Here is a 17,312-nt window from a genome sequence, read left to right on the forward strand (position 1 = left end):
AAATACACAAAAAGAGTGATTTTGTAATCTTAACTAAGGGATTATTCCCTAGTTTTGCATCCATGACATCTATATTTTAAAAAATATTATTTGAAAAATTTTAAAGACATCTACAAATGAAAAAGAATGGTTGAGGGGAAATTAGACTTTACTTGAAGATTTCTTCAGTTCGGTTCTGACTGTACCCCTAATTCAAAACCAGAACCATATATACGGACAGTATGTGGGTTTGAGGCAAGAGAAGTATGAATCACTATGGGGAAAATTCTATTCAATTTTGTACTTCACTTTAAAATCACAATACTATCATCAAATAAGGTATTAAAACTGTCACTTTAACTATATGTTTGCACTAATGTTACAACCAAAAGATGTGAGTTTTTTCAATTCCAATTTGAAAGAAATAAGCACAAGCTACAATATGCTACCTGTATTAGGATTCATCTTGAAGAATTTTCCATCAGACAAAAGGAAATATGTCAGTTGTCCATTCTTGCCCGCGTCTCTGTCACTTGCTGTAATTTTGCCTATTACCCCTTGGGGAACAGGGCTCTCCTCCACTTTCAAAAACAAGACATCATGCAAGAAGGTAGGGGAATTGTCATTCTCATCCAGGACATGAACAATTACCGAAGTGCTCACATTTTGCGACACTCTGTCCTCCGGGATCCAGGCAAACACTCTAAAACTGTGTGTTTGTGTGGATTCATGGTCGAGGTGCTGCCGCAGGTAGACCCAGCCCGTGTCGGGGCGGACGCCGAACGCGGCCGAGTGCGCGCTGGGCTGGAGCGCGTACCGCGGCCGGGAGCGTGCGCGCCGCGGGCCAAGCGGCCGGGCCTGGATCCGCAGCACTGGGGTCATCAGTGAGAGAGCCTCACTGACTTCCACCTGATAGACTAAATGCTCAAAAGTCAGCGATGGGCTTGGTTCTTGCTTTTCAATGATGACCGTCAGCACCAACAGGGAAGCCCGAGGAGGGAGGCCGAGATCCTGGGCCACGAGGGTCAGCGTGCACTTCCGGGGCCCCCCGGCCCCCAGGCTCTGGTTGAGGTACACCACACCAAGCCCCGAGTCCACGGAAAAGATGCTCGGGGTCTGGCTGGCAACGGCGTAGCGGACCAACCCACTGGGCCCGCTGTCTTTGTCCTCCGCGCGGGCGCGGTACAAGGCTGTGCCGGGCGGTGTGGTCCAGGATATGGTCACCTCGTCGGAGGCTTTGGGAAACACTGGATGGTTGTCATTGACATCGACCACGGTGATGTTGACCTCGGTGCTGCTGCAGGCTGGGGAGTTGCCGAGCTGCGCCTGGACCGTGAGCACAACCACGGGCTGCGTTTCGTGATCCAGAGGCTTCCGGGTTCGAATGGTGCCCAGCCACGGGTGAATGGAGAACTTCCCATCCAGATCACCAGAGGAGATCCTGTAAAAAATTGGCTCTGAGGAATCTGAAAAATAGGAAAACAGAGAAAGGAAAAAGAACAAGAGACAGCAGTCACTCTATGCCAAAAGAATGCACCTCAGTGGAAACACTGAGAACAAAAAGCGTTCATGCGTATTACATCCACAGAGAAGACCATACAATGTCACATCTTCTTCCCGCTCTCCAGCGTCTGTTTCAGATGTACAAGTGGACAAAGGTAATGTCCAATGGACAAGGAGTAAGTCACGGTTTTCACCATCTTCCTTCCTTTTTCTTGCATTAAAAGGGAAAGATGTTAAAAAAAATGTGGATGCCTGTTTTATATTCTATTTTATATATCTGAAGTAGCAAAGTCAAGTTTATGCTGATGTTTCTCTATGATGCCTACCAATAAATGACAAATACCCTCCCCAAAAGTTAAGACAAGGAGGAAGGATGGGTTAGGGTTAGGGTTAGGGAGCAGGACAAGATCTTTGGACAATTAATTCACTTCTAGGAATTTATCTTGTAGGGAAACCTCTATAAGTCATGTAAGGATATTTGCCTGAGTATTATTTGGACCAGCAAAAATGACTGTAAATCATTCAAATTAATAGTAAAAGAAAATGTTCAAATAAAATATATTTTATATCCAAGTTGAAATACTAGGAAACTTTTTTTTTAATGAGACAGAATGATGTTCAGTTACTTGGAAAACTGTCCACCATATACAAAGTAGGCGGGTGGGGGGTGTGTGGCAGGGAAATGGTAGTTATAGAACAACAAAGACAGTAGGACATATTTTCATAAAATATTTTTGGAAGTGTGTTTGTGTGTTTTGGAGAGTGGGTTAAAAGTACGTATTATTTTTGTGATTAGAAAAAGAAAATGCAGGATAGAAATCACGTTGAAAAAGAACAAAGTGCAAGCCACAGATTGAACTGTCTCAGTTCCTGCACGGAGAAAAGGAAAGATTTATTCAAGACTGTACAGCCTGAGGAAATACAGGAAATGTTCCAATAATGGACTTCAAGGCGGCCTGAGAAGTCAGTACTTACTCAAGGACTCCTTTGCTTTCACTGTTCCCACAGGACTGTCTTCGGGCGCATCTTCATAAACTGAGAAAGTATACTTAGGCCTTTCAAACTGAGCAGGCGCCAGTGTCGTCTGAAGAATGTGTATAGTGACTTCGGCATTAGTGACAGAAGTGAGGCCACCACCATCTCGAGCACAGACCAGCAGCAAAAGTGTACTGGATTCCAAATGACTAACAGTTGATGTTAAGTAAATAATCCCTGGGTAGGGGAAAGAGGAGATTAAAATCAGATCACATGCAGTAAATACTGATCAGCAATAGTAACACCTGCTCTGTTGATGCTGCCATGATGGTTAATTCATGTGTCCACTTGAATGGCCCATGGCGTGCCCAAATACTGAGTCAAACGTTATGCTGTATGTTTTTGGATGAGAGTAACATTTCAACAGGAAGACTGAGTCCAACAGACTGGCCTCCCTGTTGTTGGTGGGCCTCATGCAGTCAGTTGAAGGCCTGACCAGAACAAAAGGACTGGCCCTCCCTCAATTAGGGGAGAGTCCTCCTGCCTGACTGCCTTTGATTTGGGACATTGGTTTTTTGTTTTCTTTCTTTTTTCTTTTTTTCCCTGGCCAAACTGAAACACTGGCTCTTCCTGAGTCCTGAGATGGCTAGCCTTCAGCCTGGAATCACACCCTTGATTCTCTGGGTCTCAAGTTGACCCAACTCACCTGTAAATTTTGGAATCTGTTAACCTCCATGATCACATGACTAATTCCTTATGAGAAATCTCTCTGTGTCTATCCGCATATGCCTTCAGGTTTAGATATCTCCTATTGGTTCCATTTCTCTGGAGAACACGTCTACTGTCTACTCAAGGAACTTGAACATCTTTACAAAAGGATGGTCCAAATTCTGTCAAGTAAGCAACATTTCCAAGAGCTTCAACACTAGATGTCTTGGAAGTATATCAAGTCACCAAAAAACATCAACTGTGCTGCCTTGGTTAGAACTTACTCCCGCAGCAGCAGCCCTGGCTGACGGAACTGGGGGGGGTACACCTCATAATCTGAGGTAGCCCGGGCTGGCACAGGGCTGTGGGGTGATCACAATCCGCCCAGGCACGAACCCTAAGTCTACAGATGAAACTAACATTTTATTTTCTGGTGTATTTGACATCTGCCCTGAACAGGGCTGTGTGGGGCAGCTCTCTTGTTCAAAGAACTCCATCCTCTTCGTTGGTGTGTTGGACAATTGGCCATAAGTATTAGTGAAATGAAGGATTTCTGCAGCTTTTGGCAAAAACAATGATCAGTTTTCTAGGCATAAAAAGGTAACATCCATTCAATTTATTTATTTTAAGTCAAATCTGCCCTCTTATAACTCCAACTCCTTGTTCTTGTCTCCCTTGGACATTTAGTGAAATCTGTCTTATTTCTCTTTGGCATAACATGTCATCAATAACCAAAGCCAAGTATCTCACTGGACCTGCCCCAGGCACAACATCCCCATTTTCTTCTTATCTGACATTATTTTATGTCATTTCACTTGCAGTTCCTTTCTCCTGAACACGCTCCAAGTTGATCAGGGAACACATAGTTCCAGAGACAATCAGACTGTAACAAAGAAGAGTTTTAACACTCTTTCTTGGAATACTTACAAAATACGAACGTAACCAAACATTATCATACCAGCTTTTAGCGGCCATGTGAGAATTGGTGTCCACACTGGTTTGGTGTTCCACCAAGGCTCTCAATACTCAGCACAATAATTTCTAAGTCAGATCCTTCCCTTCAATAACAGATTAGCTTCCGATCAAGTCTATGCTTGATTAAAAACCACAACTCAGATAATACAAAAGTGTCTGTGTGCAGAAGAAAATGAAAAGTCTCTCTACCCCCAATTATTCCCCACTCCCTGGGTGTATAATCTTCCAGAGCTAACTCAAATTCAATTATTGAGAAATATTCAATTATTGAGAAATATTATGGAGAAATCACTCCTGGTGATTATGACAATGAAAAGATTATCAACTAGACCGCAAGCTGGTCTTCCTGCCTTCAGACTGACTCCTTCTAAACCATTTTTCAGACTTGTATTAGAATTGTCTCCCTAAAATCCAAATCTAGACGTATCAGTGCTTCGCGCAGCTTTTCAGGTGACATCCTCATGCCTCATCATAACAACCAAGCCACTCAACAGTTAGCGCTGTTTCCCACCTCCGTGGCCCCATCTCACCACTCTCTGTACAGGGCCTTCTGCTCTCGACACAGTGGACTATTTCTAACTTCCAGAATAGACCTTGCTTTTTCCATTCGGATGGCTGTCTCTCCTTCCTGGAACAACTTCTTCACCTTCTTTGACTGAATGATTTCTACTCCTATTTGAAAGCACAGCTCAAGTTTCACGTGGTACAGGGGGCCTTCTCTTAGCTTCCACTTTGCTTTAGATACCACTCTCCTGTGATCCCACAGTGGCCTGTTATAAATTTAGCACGTTGTACTTTAACAGTTTTTATCTTTTTAGCATTCATTCACTTACTCATTCATTTACTCGATGGCTTATAAATAAAATCAAAAGACAACGTTTTGAGAATACATAAACAACTCAGTATCCATAATAAATATGGCGTTCTGTAAGGAAGGTGAAAGAATACAAAAAAAACCCAAAGTCAGGTTCGCAGTGGGTAAGGGCAGGTAACCCAGATCATAAAGAATAAGCTGGGAACAAATATGATGGTATTCAAACTCATTAAAAATAACGGAAATGCAAAATTAAAAACAGCTACCTCTTGTTTTCACCTCCAATGTTTGCTAAAATGTTTAAGTGATAATATGCAGGGTTAATAAAGGATGTACACTGTCCAAAAGGCATGTCGGCAATGTTTATCCAAAAGGAAGTTATTCACATTCAGGAACCTAGAAATATACCCTGTATATTTCATAATACATGTACATTAAGTGCTCTGTATATACATATATATAATATACATAAAATATATGTACATAGGTGCTCTGTAAATATACATAATATATACACATAAGGGCTCTGAAATAAATGGACAGGCTGTCCTTTGCAACACTGCAAACGACTTCAGTATCCATTTAGAACAGTAGGAAAGGTTCACTATGTAGCACCCAAAATGAAGGAAAGATACATGTTCTCATCTAAAAAGATTTTATATGTTATATTTTATATAAAGTTGTAAAGAATATAGTATAATCCAGTGTGTTAAAAAAATTAGTAATCCTTAAACATTTAAACAATGGCATATCTCTACTGTGAAAAATTCATGAAGTGCTGCTAAGGGGCAGTGTTAGATTACGGAACAATATGTAAAGTAAAATCATAACCACTAGTGCATACCTTGTGTGCACACACACACAGAAATAGGCACACTGGAAAATATGGAAGGGTCTGAGCAACTATGGAGAGAGCTCATCTCTGTGGGGTGAGATTAGGGACAGACCACTTTCTACTCCGTTACTGTAGTTCTAATGAGCATATGTGCTATGGACTGAATTGTATCTGCCCAAAATTCGATAGGTTGAAAGCCTAGCCCCCAGCATCGCTGTATCTGGATTAAGAAAGTAATTAGGGTTAAATGAGGTCATAAGGGTGGACCCCTGATCCTACAGGATTAGTGTCCTTGTAAGCGGAGACAACAGAGAGCTCACTCTCTCCCCATTATATGAGAACACAAGAGTCCTCACCAGGAACTACATCAGCCAGGACCTTGATCTCAGACTCCCAGCTTCCAGAAATGTGAGAAATAAATGCTATTGTTTACAACACCCAGTCTGCAGTATTTTGTTATAGCAGCTCGAGCTAAATAAAGCACGATGTTAACTTTGTAATTAGAAATTATATATATATGTATATATATATATATGTATGTATATGTAATGTTAAAGATATTCAGAAAAAGAAGATATGCTTATTACCAAAAAATTATACCACCTCTGTTTAAAACTTGTATACTTGCATACTATGGTGAGGATCTAGACTGGACATTAAAATATGTATTTTAAAATAATTGCACAAAAGTCTTCTCCAGAAACAGAATTCTTATTTATTATGTAAAAGTCTTCAAGGATGCGTAACAATGGAAATGTCAGAAGAAGCAAATGAAGATATTTAGGAGAAGCTGGATTCAGTTAAATGAATCCCTGAAGTTGAGGTAAACGTGCTCTGTAGAAATTATCTACATGTGATTCCCAGATGCAAACAAAAATAATGTTACCAACGCTCAAATTACTAGCAAAATGGGCCCCAACAACATATGGCATATTGTGAAGTCTAATAAAATTAATATCTGTACTATATTCACTCAATTTAAAAGCATTATCACTGGTAAAAATCATCTAGGGTTTAATAAGCCCCATCCCCAAATTCCCAAACTGGTATTTTAAATGGAGATAATTTAATAATGAAGTTTGGGGTCTCAATGATTTGACAATGGGGAGCATTGTCAAATGCAACACATAAGTTGTACGTTATTTTCATTATTTTATCCTTGACGCCACACAGAATGTTATTCCCTGTAGCAAAATTAACCTCATTTTTTAAACCAAATTTCACTGAAGAACGTCCATCTCATCTGTCATACTGCTGGTTGTCAACAAATTTGAAGGGAAGGAAAAGGAAGAGAAAGGGAGACACTGTGGCAGATACAGAGGGTTGCACAAATATGACTTTGTCAAGAAATTTCACATGGAAGAAACATATACCAACTGATCAATAACTAAACGCCAACAAAGTTGATTAGTAAGAACTGGCAGTTCCAGCCGAGCATGCGGCAACACACTTAAAAACTACGTGTAAACAGTGAAGCACCGCACAATGTAAGCTATTGTAACCAGCGCTTGGCGTGGAACCTTGCATCTAGTAGCCATTCACGGAAATGAATTCATGTGGGGCAGGGTCAGAAGTCTTACTTCCCAAAGGGGAGTGCCTTGTTTAGAAAAAAAATTTTAAGTCTTTTAAAACAAATAACACTATATAAGTGCCTGACCATACAAGGTAATTCCTTCCAACTTCATTTTTTCACTAGGTTTTAAAAGAAAATGCCCATTATCTTACCCCTCTGGGTCTCATTTTACCAAAGTCTCAGAAGGATGGCCACTGCTCTAGGGTTCTGCAGTAAGATATTTTACTCACATGTACACACACACATATACACACATACATTTATATACGTACATACATGTACACACATAAACATCTATATATACCTACATACACATATTTGTGTGTATATATATTTTTAATATGTGTGTATTATATATATGTGTGTATGTGTGTATATATATATAATATAAATGTTGATCTATCCAAAATTCCTCTGTAATTATGGGAGAGTCAATAATGCATGAAGAAGAAACCTATTCATTAATGCTAAGATCCAATTACTTTCTCTACATCATCATGGATGGCATTGATTTCTGTGAATGCCCAGGGACTGTCATGGTTTTACCTTCCTCATTTATAAATCAGGAGGATGATAATCCCTCAGCAATCTTAGACAGGATGAGTTACTGTCTGAAAATGTTCAATTCTTGGAATAACTATTTCAGAAGCCCCAAATTTTAGGATTTCTAAAATTTGTCAAAAAGTGTTTACGAAACAAAAGTATTGTACTAAACTGATAATAACAAACCAAAGGAAGGCAACACCAGTGGTAAACACACTTGTCTTTGGACGTGCATGGCTTTGTTGCACTGAGACGAAACAGTCGATGATGGAAAGACCTAAGCAGGGCCACTCAGTCATGTATTAGGAGATGTGTGTGCTTGCATATTCATATCCTCTTTTGTTTATCTAAATATATGACAAGTACTTGTTTCAGTCAGGAGCCAATCAGGAAAACAGAAACCACTCTAGGGATTTCAGAGGCTATTTAGTTAAAGAAATTGACTACACTTGCATGTGAAGCTAAAGGAGTAAGAAGGGGCAGAGGAGTAGTAACTGCAGGAAGCAGGGAGCTTCTCCAAGGCTGCAGAAACACAAAGGGAGAGGCAGTGGTACTACCTCTGCCACAAGGAAGAGGAAGATGAGCTGCGATGGGTCTGACTTCTGGGGTAGCACTGAATGGATGGTACCCAATGCTCCAAAGCATCTCTTTGCAGCTAATATTCAAATGTCTGAGACAGAGTGACTCACGGGTGGTGTTCAAACCTTCAATGGCAAGGCCAGCAGGTGCTCAAATCACCTGGGAGAAGGCACGGTGAGGGTGGTGCTTACTGCCCAAGGGGCCACTGCAAGGCTGGTGCAGCTGGTGGTGGCCCCTCTGAGGGGAGTGTGTTCTCATAAAAAGGAAAATGAGAAACTGACAATTAGATACAGAAGTGAAATCTTTGAATAAAGACACACAAAGATAAAATCTTAGAGCAACAACAGAAGACTGAGAACCTATAAAGGAATAAGATTTAGACTGACAGCAGACTTCTCAATGGCAACAACAGAGGTCAGAAGTTAATGAAGTAATATTGTGAAAATTCTGGAAGAAAACCACTGTCTATCTAGAATTTTCTACCCAGAAAAGCTATTTTAAAGGATGAACATTGTATCAGTCAGAGTTTTCCAGAGAAACAAAAACCAATAATGGAAATAGAGAGATAAGAGATAGAGGTGAGAGAGAGAGAGAGAGGGAGAAAGCAAAAGAGAGAGAAGATAGACAGGGAAAGAGGGTAGGGGGAGGGAGAGAGAAGAGAGAAATTCATTTTCAGGAACTGGCTCATGTGGGATCACAAGTCTGGAGTTTGTAGGGCTGGCAGCCCAGAAATGCCTGCAGGAGTCAATATCACAGTCTTGCTCTGAAAGCAGTCTCTTCCTTGGGGGACACAGCCTTATCTCTTATGGCCTTCAACTGATCAGATGTGGCCCATCCACATTATGGAAAACTATCTGCTTTACCAAAATACTACTGAGATAAATGTTAATCACATCTAAAAAACACCTTCACAGCAATGTTTAGACTGGTATTTGACCGAAAAATAGGTACCACAGCCTAGTCACAAGCATAAAATAAGACCAAGACAGACAGATAATTTACCTCTTAAAAACCATCACTGACAGAATTACTAAAGGGAACAACTGTTTTCTGAGACTAGGTACACTGACCAACCCTCCTCCTGAAAGCAAGTGCTGTAAAAAATACAAAAATGCATCCTCTTAAATGCAATAAAAATTTGACAACAAAGCACTTCAAAAATTAAGCAGTATCAGGAACAGTGGGAATATGCAGCACCCTGAATTCAGCTTTGACCTTCAGATTATTTACCAGACCCTCGTGTCCTTGAACTTTTCTTTTAATGACTTTGTGGAACTTAGGAGTAGAAGACAAGACCAGAGCCTTTGGAGATGGGAGCAAGTTGGAGATGGAGCGTCTCAGGGGAGTTTCTCTGATAAAATTAGATCCACAAAGGTTTCAGTGTGAGAGAGAATTAGAAATAAACCCCTGCCTCCACAGGGAACATCTGACTTGAAACCTGGTGCTACACAGAGGGGTAAAAACTCCCTTTGAGCATTCCTAAACATAAGCCAGCCTTCACACCAGCTTGTAGCCTAATCCACAATGTAGGATGATGTGAAAATTTTTGAGCTAAGAATTTAGTTTAAATCAATATAGACCGTTACTTCCCTAGGGCACTTGGTCAAGAGAAGCAAAAACACTTTCCAGAAGAACCCACCCAGCGTTCAAAGAACTCATTCAGATAAAGATCCAAGCCTGCAGTAGGAAAATCACACAACATACGAGGAAATATGTTAACATGAGTTCTCACTCATTGGTCCTCCATGAGGACCAATGACAGGTTTGGACTCAGAAAGACTTCAGAAAATATGAATGGACAAAATGTTCTAGTTAAAAGACAGAAATTATACAACCATATGTTGTTTATAAGAAACATAACTGAAGCAAAAAGATATGGAGAGGATGCAACTGAAAGATGGGCGACTGGATGTCACCTCCATCCTCACGCCCCTTGACTCCTAAGGTCTCTCTGATACACGATATCCTTGTGCTCTTGGACTGACGCTCTCCTTTGGTTATGTTATAGTATCTTTTTGCCTTTCCTAACAATTCCTTGGGTTCTGACCACAGTCCTTCCTACTGCTCAGACTTCTAAGCATTTCTCTAGTTAAGTACAAGGCCTTTGTTCTACTCTCTGAAGGATCTCAACGGGTGTCCCCAGCCCCCTGCATCAAGATCACCTTGGCTACTCATAGAAACAAACATCTTTCAGGCTCTAACCTAGATACTCTGATTTCTAGAAAGAGTATAGAAGTGGGGGAGGATGGAGGAACTGTGTTTCTAACGCTCTCTACCAGTAATTCTTATATGCTCTATTGAAAACTACTGCTATATACTATTTCCATCAAAATATTCATATGTTTTGTGACTTCAGCTGTTACTTTACCCATGTATCTCCCCATGTCCTCTCACCTGAATTAAGTTCTGTGCCTCTTTCCAGGCTGGCACTTCCTCTGGGGGACCTGCCAATTTGACATCAGCTGGATCACTGATCATGTAGTTAAAATTAAGGAATTACATATGACTCATCCTCTCTCTTTAATAAATCAAATTAATCACCATTCCTATTTTATTTTCCTTTTAAAATATTCTCAGATTAGCTCTTTCCTGTCTATTTTTATTACTATCTCCTTAGTACAAATTTTATTACTTTACCCCTAGTTCATAATGATAATTTATATATTATTATATATTTTCTGTTAATTAATATATACTTTCCCTGTCCAAATTTTCTAGTCTTTTAATTCACCTACCACACTACTCCCATTTTCCTTAAATACCACCATGACACGCTGGTGCTCAAAAACCTTATTATTCCTTGTTTCTTGTAACAGACAAGTTTAAACTTTGTCAAGCTTTTAAATTCCTTCATAAGCCCCCGTACTCAGTATACCTGTGCATCATTCTGTAGTACATCTCTCCACTTCACATACGCTCATCTCTTACTGTCATAAATATGTGTAACAAGTGTTTGGGCAAAGCACAATTCATGGGATGCAGTCTTGAACCGCCTTTTTTTCTCCTATTTTATGTTGTCCAGCCAATGATTCTTTTTCTGCCCTTCTGTGAAAATTCAGGAAGCTCCTACAACTTCCACAATCATTAGCAACCAATTGAAATTCTTTCTGTTGCTTAAAGTCACAAAACAGTCTCAATTTAATCCTTAGAATGTACATGTCCACATAAATACCAAAACCCGAAACTTGAGTGAAAGTTCAGGTGGGGCACAGGCTGCAAGGCAGAAGTCGCTGGCTTTTTCTTTGTTTCCTCATCTTGCCCTCTTCCTCCTCCTCTTGGTTTTCTGGACCACCTAGGACTGAAGTAATGGGAAAGGAGGGGAGGAAAGGAGGAACATTCTTGCTTGACAGGCACTCATGGTCTGTGATCTTAGGCCTGGGCACTTGTTTAAAAATCACTTTCTCTCATCCAAGTGCTAACCAAACCAAATTTCTTCTGTATAGCACAGGGAACCATAGTCAATATCTTGTAATACCCTTTAATGAAAAAAATATGAAAATGAATACATGTATATATATGCATAACTGGGACATCATGCCGTACATCAGAAACTGACACATTGTAACTGACTATACTTCAATAAAAAACAAAACAAAAAAAAAAACGCTTTCTCTCCTGAGTGCTTTCATGGCTTTTTGCAGGAGAAAGCTTCCCCCCTCTCATCAGAGGCTGCCTTAACAGAAGTGAACACATCCCTCTTCTGACCGTTCACTCACTCCTTCCCTGAAAAGCTGGCGATGCTCAGACCATACCCTCTGGCCCTTCTCCAGGCAGGACCTAAAACAGCTCCTCACCAGCTCTCTCAGTCACCGATGACCCACATTCAGGAGAAAACAGCAAGTACTCTCCCCACAAACTCCTGGAGTGCAGTTTGTCTTCACTCCAGAAACCTCTCCTTCATTCCACTGTCAACATTCCTGCTCTAGATTTTTCAGGGGAGAGACAGACTGGAGTCTGTTAGCCCCGAACTCCAGGGAACACACTCAGTTCTCTGGCTAGTAAAATACAGGTACCCACCTGGGGGAACCCACAAATCAACAGCAGCTCTCTCCAACTTATTAACCCTTATATCTCCAATTTATCAATCTTTTATACTTTTGACAAGGTCGGTAAAGTTCAGAATAATGAAACTGGTTCTCAGGTACCTCCTTTGTACATCCTGTGTAAAGTCCAGGATCCCTATGGAATGTGGAATTTACTCCATATCTTTGTATCCCAGACCAAATTTCCATTTTAATTTCTTGTTACAAATGCTCTCCTTTTCCACGTCTTCATTTATGTTGTTCGCTTCTCCTGAATCACTATCCGTCCTTCTCCCTCTTGCTCATCCAAATCTGAGCTATCGTGCGAGGTCCAGACCAAGTTCCACGATCCATGGTCCCTTCCCCGACTATTCTGGATTTTTCCAGAGCTCTTTCCCAAAGGCATGCACGACCTGTAGTCATCACTGTCATCACTGCATGGATTTGCCCTTTGCATTTCCGTTTCATGGAAAACAAATGCAAAGTGACCCTAATGAGACATGAGACAGTGTGACTCTGTGGCTGACAAACTTGATTGTATCTGAAACGTATCTTTTAAAATGTGCTAATTTCTTGCAATAGATAAGTTTAAACTTCTTTGTTGCACTTTTAAATAACCCAAACGATGGCTGATGAGTCCAGGAAAAGTAGGAAAAAGAGAGGAAAATTCTAGACACCCACATCCAGGTCCAGATCATAGAAGAGAGGAGAGGACAGCCTCCCAGTGAGCCGCAGAGTAATGCAGAGTGCTGCGAGCCAGCAGGCCTTCATAGTTTTGACTGGCCAGAACATCCTTATGATGGAGAAGGGTCATCGGGTTATGTTAACCTGGTACCACTAAACATTAAAACGGTACCATTCCCGTCTTCACAACTCAGTGCTCCCTCGTAAACTCTCCCAGACGGACCTGGCTTTCTCCACAGCGTCCCTGGACATGAAGCCTCAAGAATTCAGTTCCCATGATGGTTGTGGATTTTCACTATAACCTGATCGTTGGCCTTCAGTTTGACACATCGCTAGAAAGAGCTGGCTTAATCCACGTCTGAAGATAAAATAATTTAAATATGGAATACCATCTTCTGAAGAGTCACAGGAGCCAGACAGCTGGGTTTGTCTGGACAAATAACTCCATCACTGTGTGGGGCCATACTCTCAATATTTGACCTTGGGAATGTAATTAGTGAGTCTCTAGCCTTGCTCTATATGGTTGTTTTTCTGTATTTCCACATATGTTCCCACAGATTTTTGTACTCTCGGCTGGACTGAGTGTCTATTTCTGTTTCAGTATTAAACTTTAAAACTCACTGTACTTTCATGAGATGGACTTTCAGTTTATTTATCATTGAGACGTAACTGACATTTACTATTGTATTAGTTTTAGATGTACAACATGATGATTTGACATATCCATTTCTTGTGAAATGATTACCGTGATAAATTTAGTTAACATCCGTCACCACACATATTTATTACAGTATTTATACATTTTTTCCTGTGATAAGAACCTTTATGATTTACTCTCTCAGCAACTTTCAAATACACTACGTGATATTGTTAACTATAGTCACCATGCTGTGCGTTGCAGCCCCAGGACTTGTTTATAACTTGTAACAGTTATAAATACCCTCTTCACTCATTTAACCCACCCCATCACAACCTCACCTCTGGCAACCAGCAATCTGTCCTCTGTGTCTTTGTACGTACGCAGCACAGGTCACACGCGGCCTGGAGACCATCACAGGGGTTTGGTCTTCAGCCAAAGAGCCGTGGAAAGACATTCAAAGATTTTAGGCAGGGGAGTGAAACAAACACAAATGTCTTTCTCCATCTGAACCAGGTCCATGTATATGCATTTTACTAAGCCTCTTCTGAGCCAGAGACTATATTTTTGGCTTTCAAGGCCAACTCTGTGTAGCAAAATAACTTCTACTAGAGACCAGGAAGAAGCTAGTACGTTCCTCTGAATGAGCACTCACCACCTAGAAGAGGGGTGTTCAGGGTTAGGTGTCTCCTATATACTCTATGTTTCAAAACCTTTTAAAAACATTCGACATAAAGAGGAGCTAGAAAACTCATTTACTTGAACCCAACATTCTTAAATAGACCCAGCTGTCTATTAAAAGCCGAGGGGCCAGAAAATGTTGCTCTATAATACATATTATTACATATAAATCTGCAGACTTACATATGTAATAAATAACAAAACACTAAATAAAATCAACAGTTCTCCTTGCCTGTATATTTACCAGCTTAAAATTTCTGATACTGGATTTTAATACTTTGGAGTGGTTATTTGGCGCTCATTTTTTTTCATGACACTTGCAAATTATCATTAACCACCAGTTCAGGGGATCAATTATAACTTTAAAAAAATAAATGCTGAGTCATTTACAGAGCTCTCATTATTTTATGTCTTAATTATGAGGGCTTAGATTTACACATACCAATTATAACACACAATACTGTCTGTCCAGGTGCTTTATGTTGTTGCTTATTTAAATAGAGGGAACTGCTGGGTTGAAATATTTTTAATTGATAGACTAATAAGAGAATGTAAAGACCAATGTCTTTTCTTAATTAAAATCTAATATATACATAAAATCTTCTTCCTCTACTAACTAAGCAATGATTAGTTTTAGAATCAAACCTCCTGGAAAAGATGGGATGTTCTTCACCAAGTAGTACTTTGTGGTTAGAAAATAATCCGTAGGTCTTTACTAAAATTGTGAGCCATGGGATATGTTAAAAACAAAAGCAAGCACAAAATCATGACCTTCACCAAACATGGAGTCCATACAGGTAGTTTTCTCAAAAACAGAGAAAGACCAAAACCTACAGAATTTAATGTCAGTCTCATTGGTTACTGATACTTACAGTGTCTCTCCTATATTCTGTTTGTGAGACTATAGAAATTTATACACCAAATAGAAGAATTAGGCACACAAATCTGGTAACTAAGTTATACTGAGTGTACTAGAAAGGAATAGGATGGATATTTTGAATTTGTCTATATCATACTGACAACTAAAACAGTTCTTTAAAAAAAAGTACTTACTTTGGAAGATTTCACTGAATTCTGTTTATTCAATTGAAGAGAGTAAATCAATCACCAGATAATTATTATCTCAAATAGGCTTATATAAGAAGTCACAATGAGAGATCGTTTTTCCATCTTATTTAGCTGAATCAATGGAACTTATGTTTATTATAGCTCTGTCTTTAGTTTTTGTTTGTTTTTTTAAAGCCATAATCACAGAAAGAGCTTCAAAGCGGGACTTTGAGAAGTCAAAGTGTCAGGCTTCCTACTATGTCCTTGAGCAAACCACAAAGACTCTTAGGGTCTTCAGTCTCTTGATTTGAAGGGTGGGCATAAAAACACCTGCCTTGTGTATCTCATACATTGATGTAAGGCTCAAACAGACAATAAAGAGAAGAAAAAGTCAAAAAGTAGTCTGAGACGGAGCAAGACAGGGACAGATCACAGGTCTAGGATGGGGCTCAAGTCCAACTATGCCATTTACCAACTGTGTACCTTGAGGGAAGTCACGAAATCCCGTCCTGCCTCGGTTTCTTCCTCCACTAAGTGAGGGAGCTACATTGTAAGGTCCCTTCCATCTGCAAGAGTCTGTGATCTTATACTGGAAAAACTAATGAGGAAACTCTCTTAACATGATGCTGTTTCCTATGCAAGTGACATACACTGATTAGGTGCGTGTGATTAATTTGAGTTTCTATCTTGTAAATGGAAGAAAGTCATCTCTCTCTCTCTCTCTTTTTTTTTTTTTTTTTTTTGGCATGAGCAGGCTCACATCCCTTAAGAAATGAGATGTGGTATTAATTTGTTAACTACATATCAGAATGTTCTGAATGTAGGAAGGTGGCGATCATGAAAACTTATGAGAATCATTACATGATACGAAATCTGAGCATAAAACTACCTTTAGAAGAGAATCTGCCCTTGAAATAAAGAAAAACAGACTTTGTGCTTCATGACTTATAATCCATGTTAAATCCACACACCCTGTACAAACAAGAGACTACAGCCAAACACAGGGCCTCACGCAAAAAGAGATAAACCATGAAGATTCAACCACAGGTAGCCCTGGTGAAAGAGGTAACTGGGAAACCATAAATGACCAACACAAATGCTTGAAACCTGTCACCTTCAAATAATCTGAAATAGAAGTAATGTTCATTGCAGTGCAAAATTACTAAGTAATAGGACAGCACAAAAGCTAAAGAATTATTCTTTTTATGCTTCTAAAGAGAATCTCCAACAATGTAGGGAAAAAAATCCACCTACAGTTCATAAAATGGAATTAAAAATACATGAAAAATATAGCACAGGGAACTGCATTCAATATCTTGTCATAACCTTTAATGAAAAAGAATATGAAAACAAATATATGTATGTATATGCATGACTGGGACATTGTGCTGCACATAAGAAATGGACACATTGTAACTGACTATACTTCAATTAAAAAAATAGGTGAAAAAAATACATGAAAAAGATCTATTCATAAGCACGCTTCTTGGTGTTTCCTCCTTTTAAAACTCAAAGCAGTGTGGTCTGCCTTGTGCCCACATCAAAGGAAGCCACTAACCGAGAATAAGAGAAATGAAGTCTCCATTCAACCTCTCTCTCCTGATGCCTGAACACATTTCACAAAATGTTCTTTGAACCAACGACATGCTTAGAAAACCAGAAATAGAACAGAAAGATAAACCCACAAGAGAAAAGCAATGAGGACACCACCACACCCCCTCCAGCTCTTTCCAAAACATTTTTCCTCCCAGATGAAT

At 39.8% G+C, this 17,312-nt stretch overlaps 1 protein-coding gene across 1 annotated transcript in view; it reads right to left on the minus strand.

Moving 5' to 3' along the window:
• The window catches only part of DCHS2 (dachsous cadherin-related 2), a 227,978-nt gene that overhangs the window by 84,918 nt on the left and 125,748 nt on the right, over nucleotides 1-17,312 (minus strand). The window contains exons 4-5 of the mRNA XM_032466667.1: nucleotides 2,458-2,694; nucleotides 429-1,445 (exon numbers count right to left, since the gene is read on the minus strand). Of these exons, the coding sequence (XP_032322558.1) occupies nucleotides 429-1,445; nucleotides 2,458-2,694 (1,254 nt within the window). The remainder of the gene's footprint in view (nucleotides 1-428; nucleotides 1,446-2,457; nucleotides 2,695-17,312) is intronic.

Source organism: Camelus ferus, chromosome 2 (genome assembly GCF_009834535.1).
Source record: "Camelus ferus isolate YT-003-E chromosome 2, BCGSAC_Cfer_1.0, whole genome shotgun sequence".
Lineage (NCBI taxonomy): Eukaryota > Metazoa > Chordata > Mammalia > Artiodactyla > Camelidae > Camelus > Camelus ferus.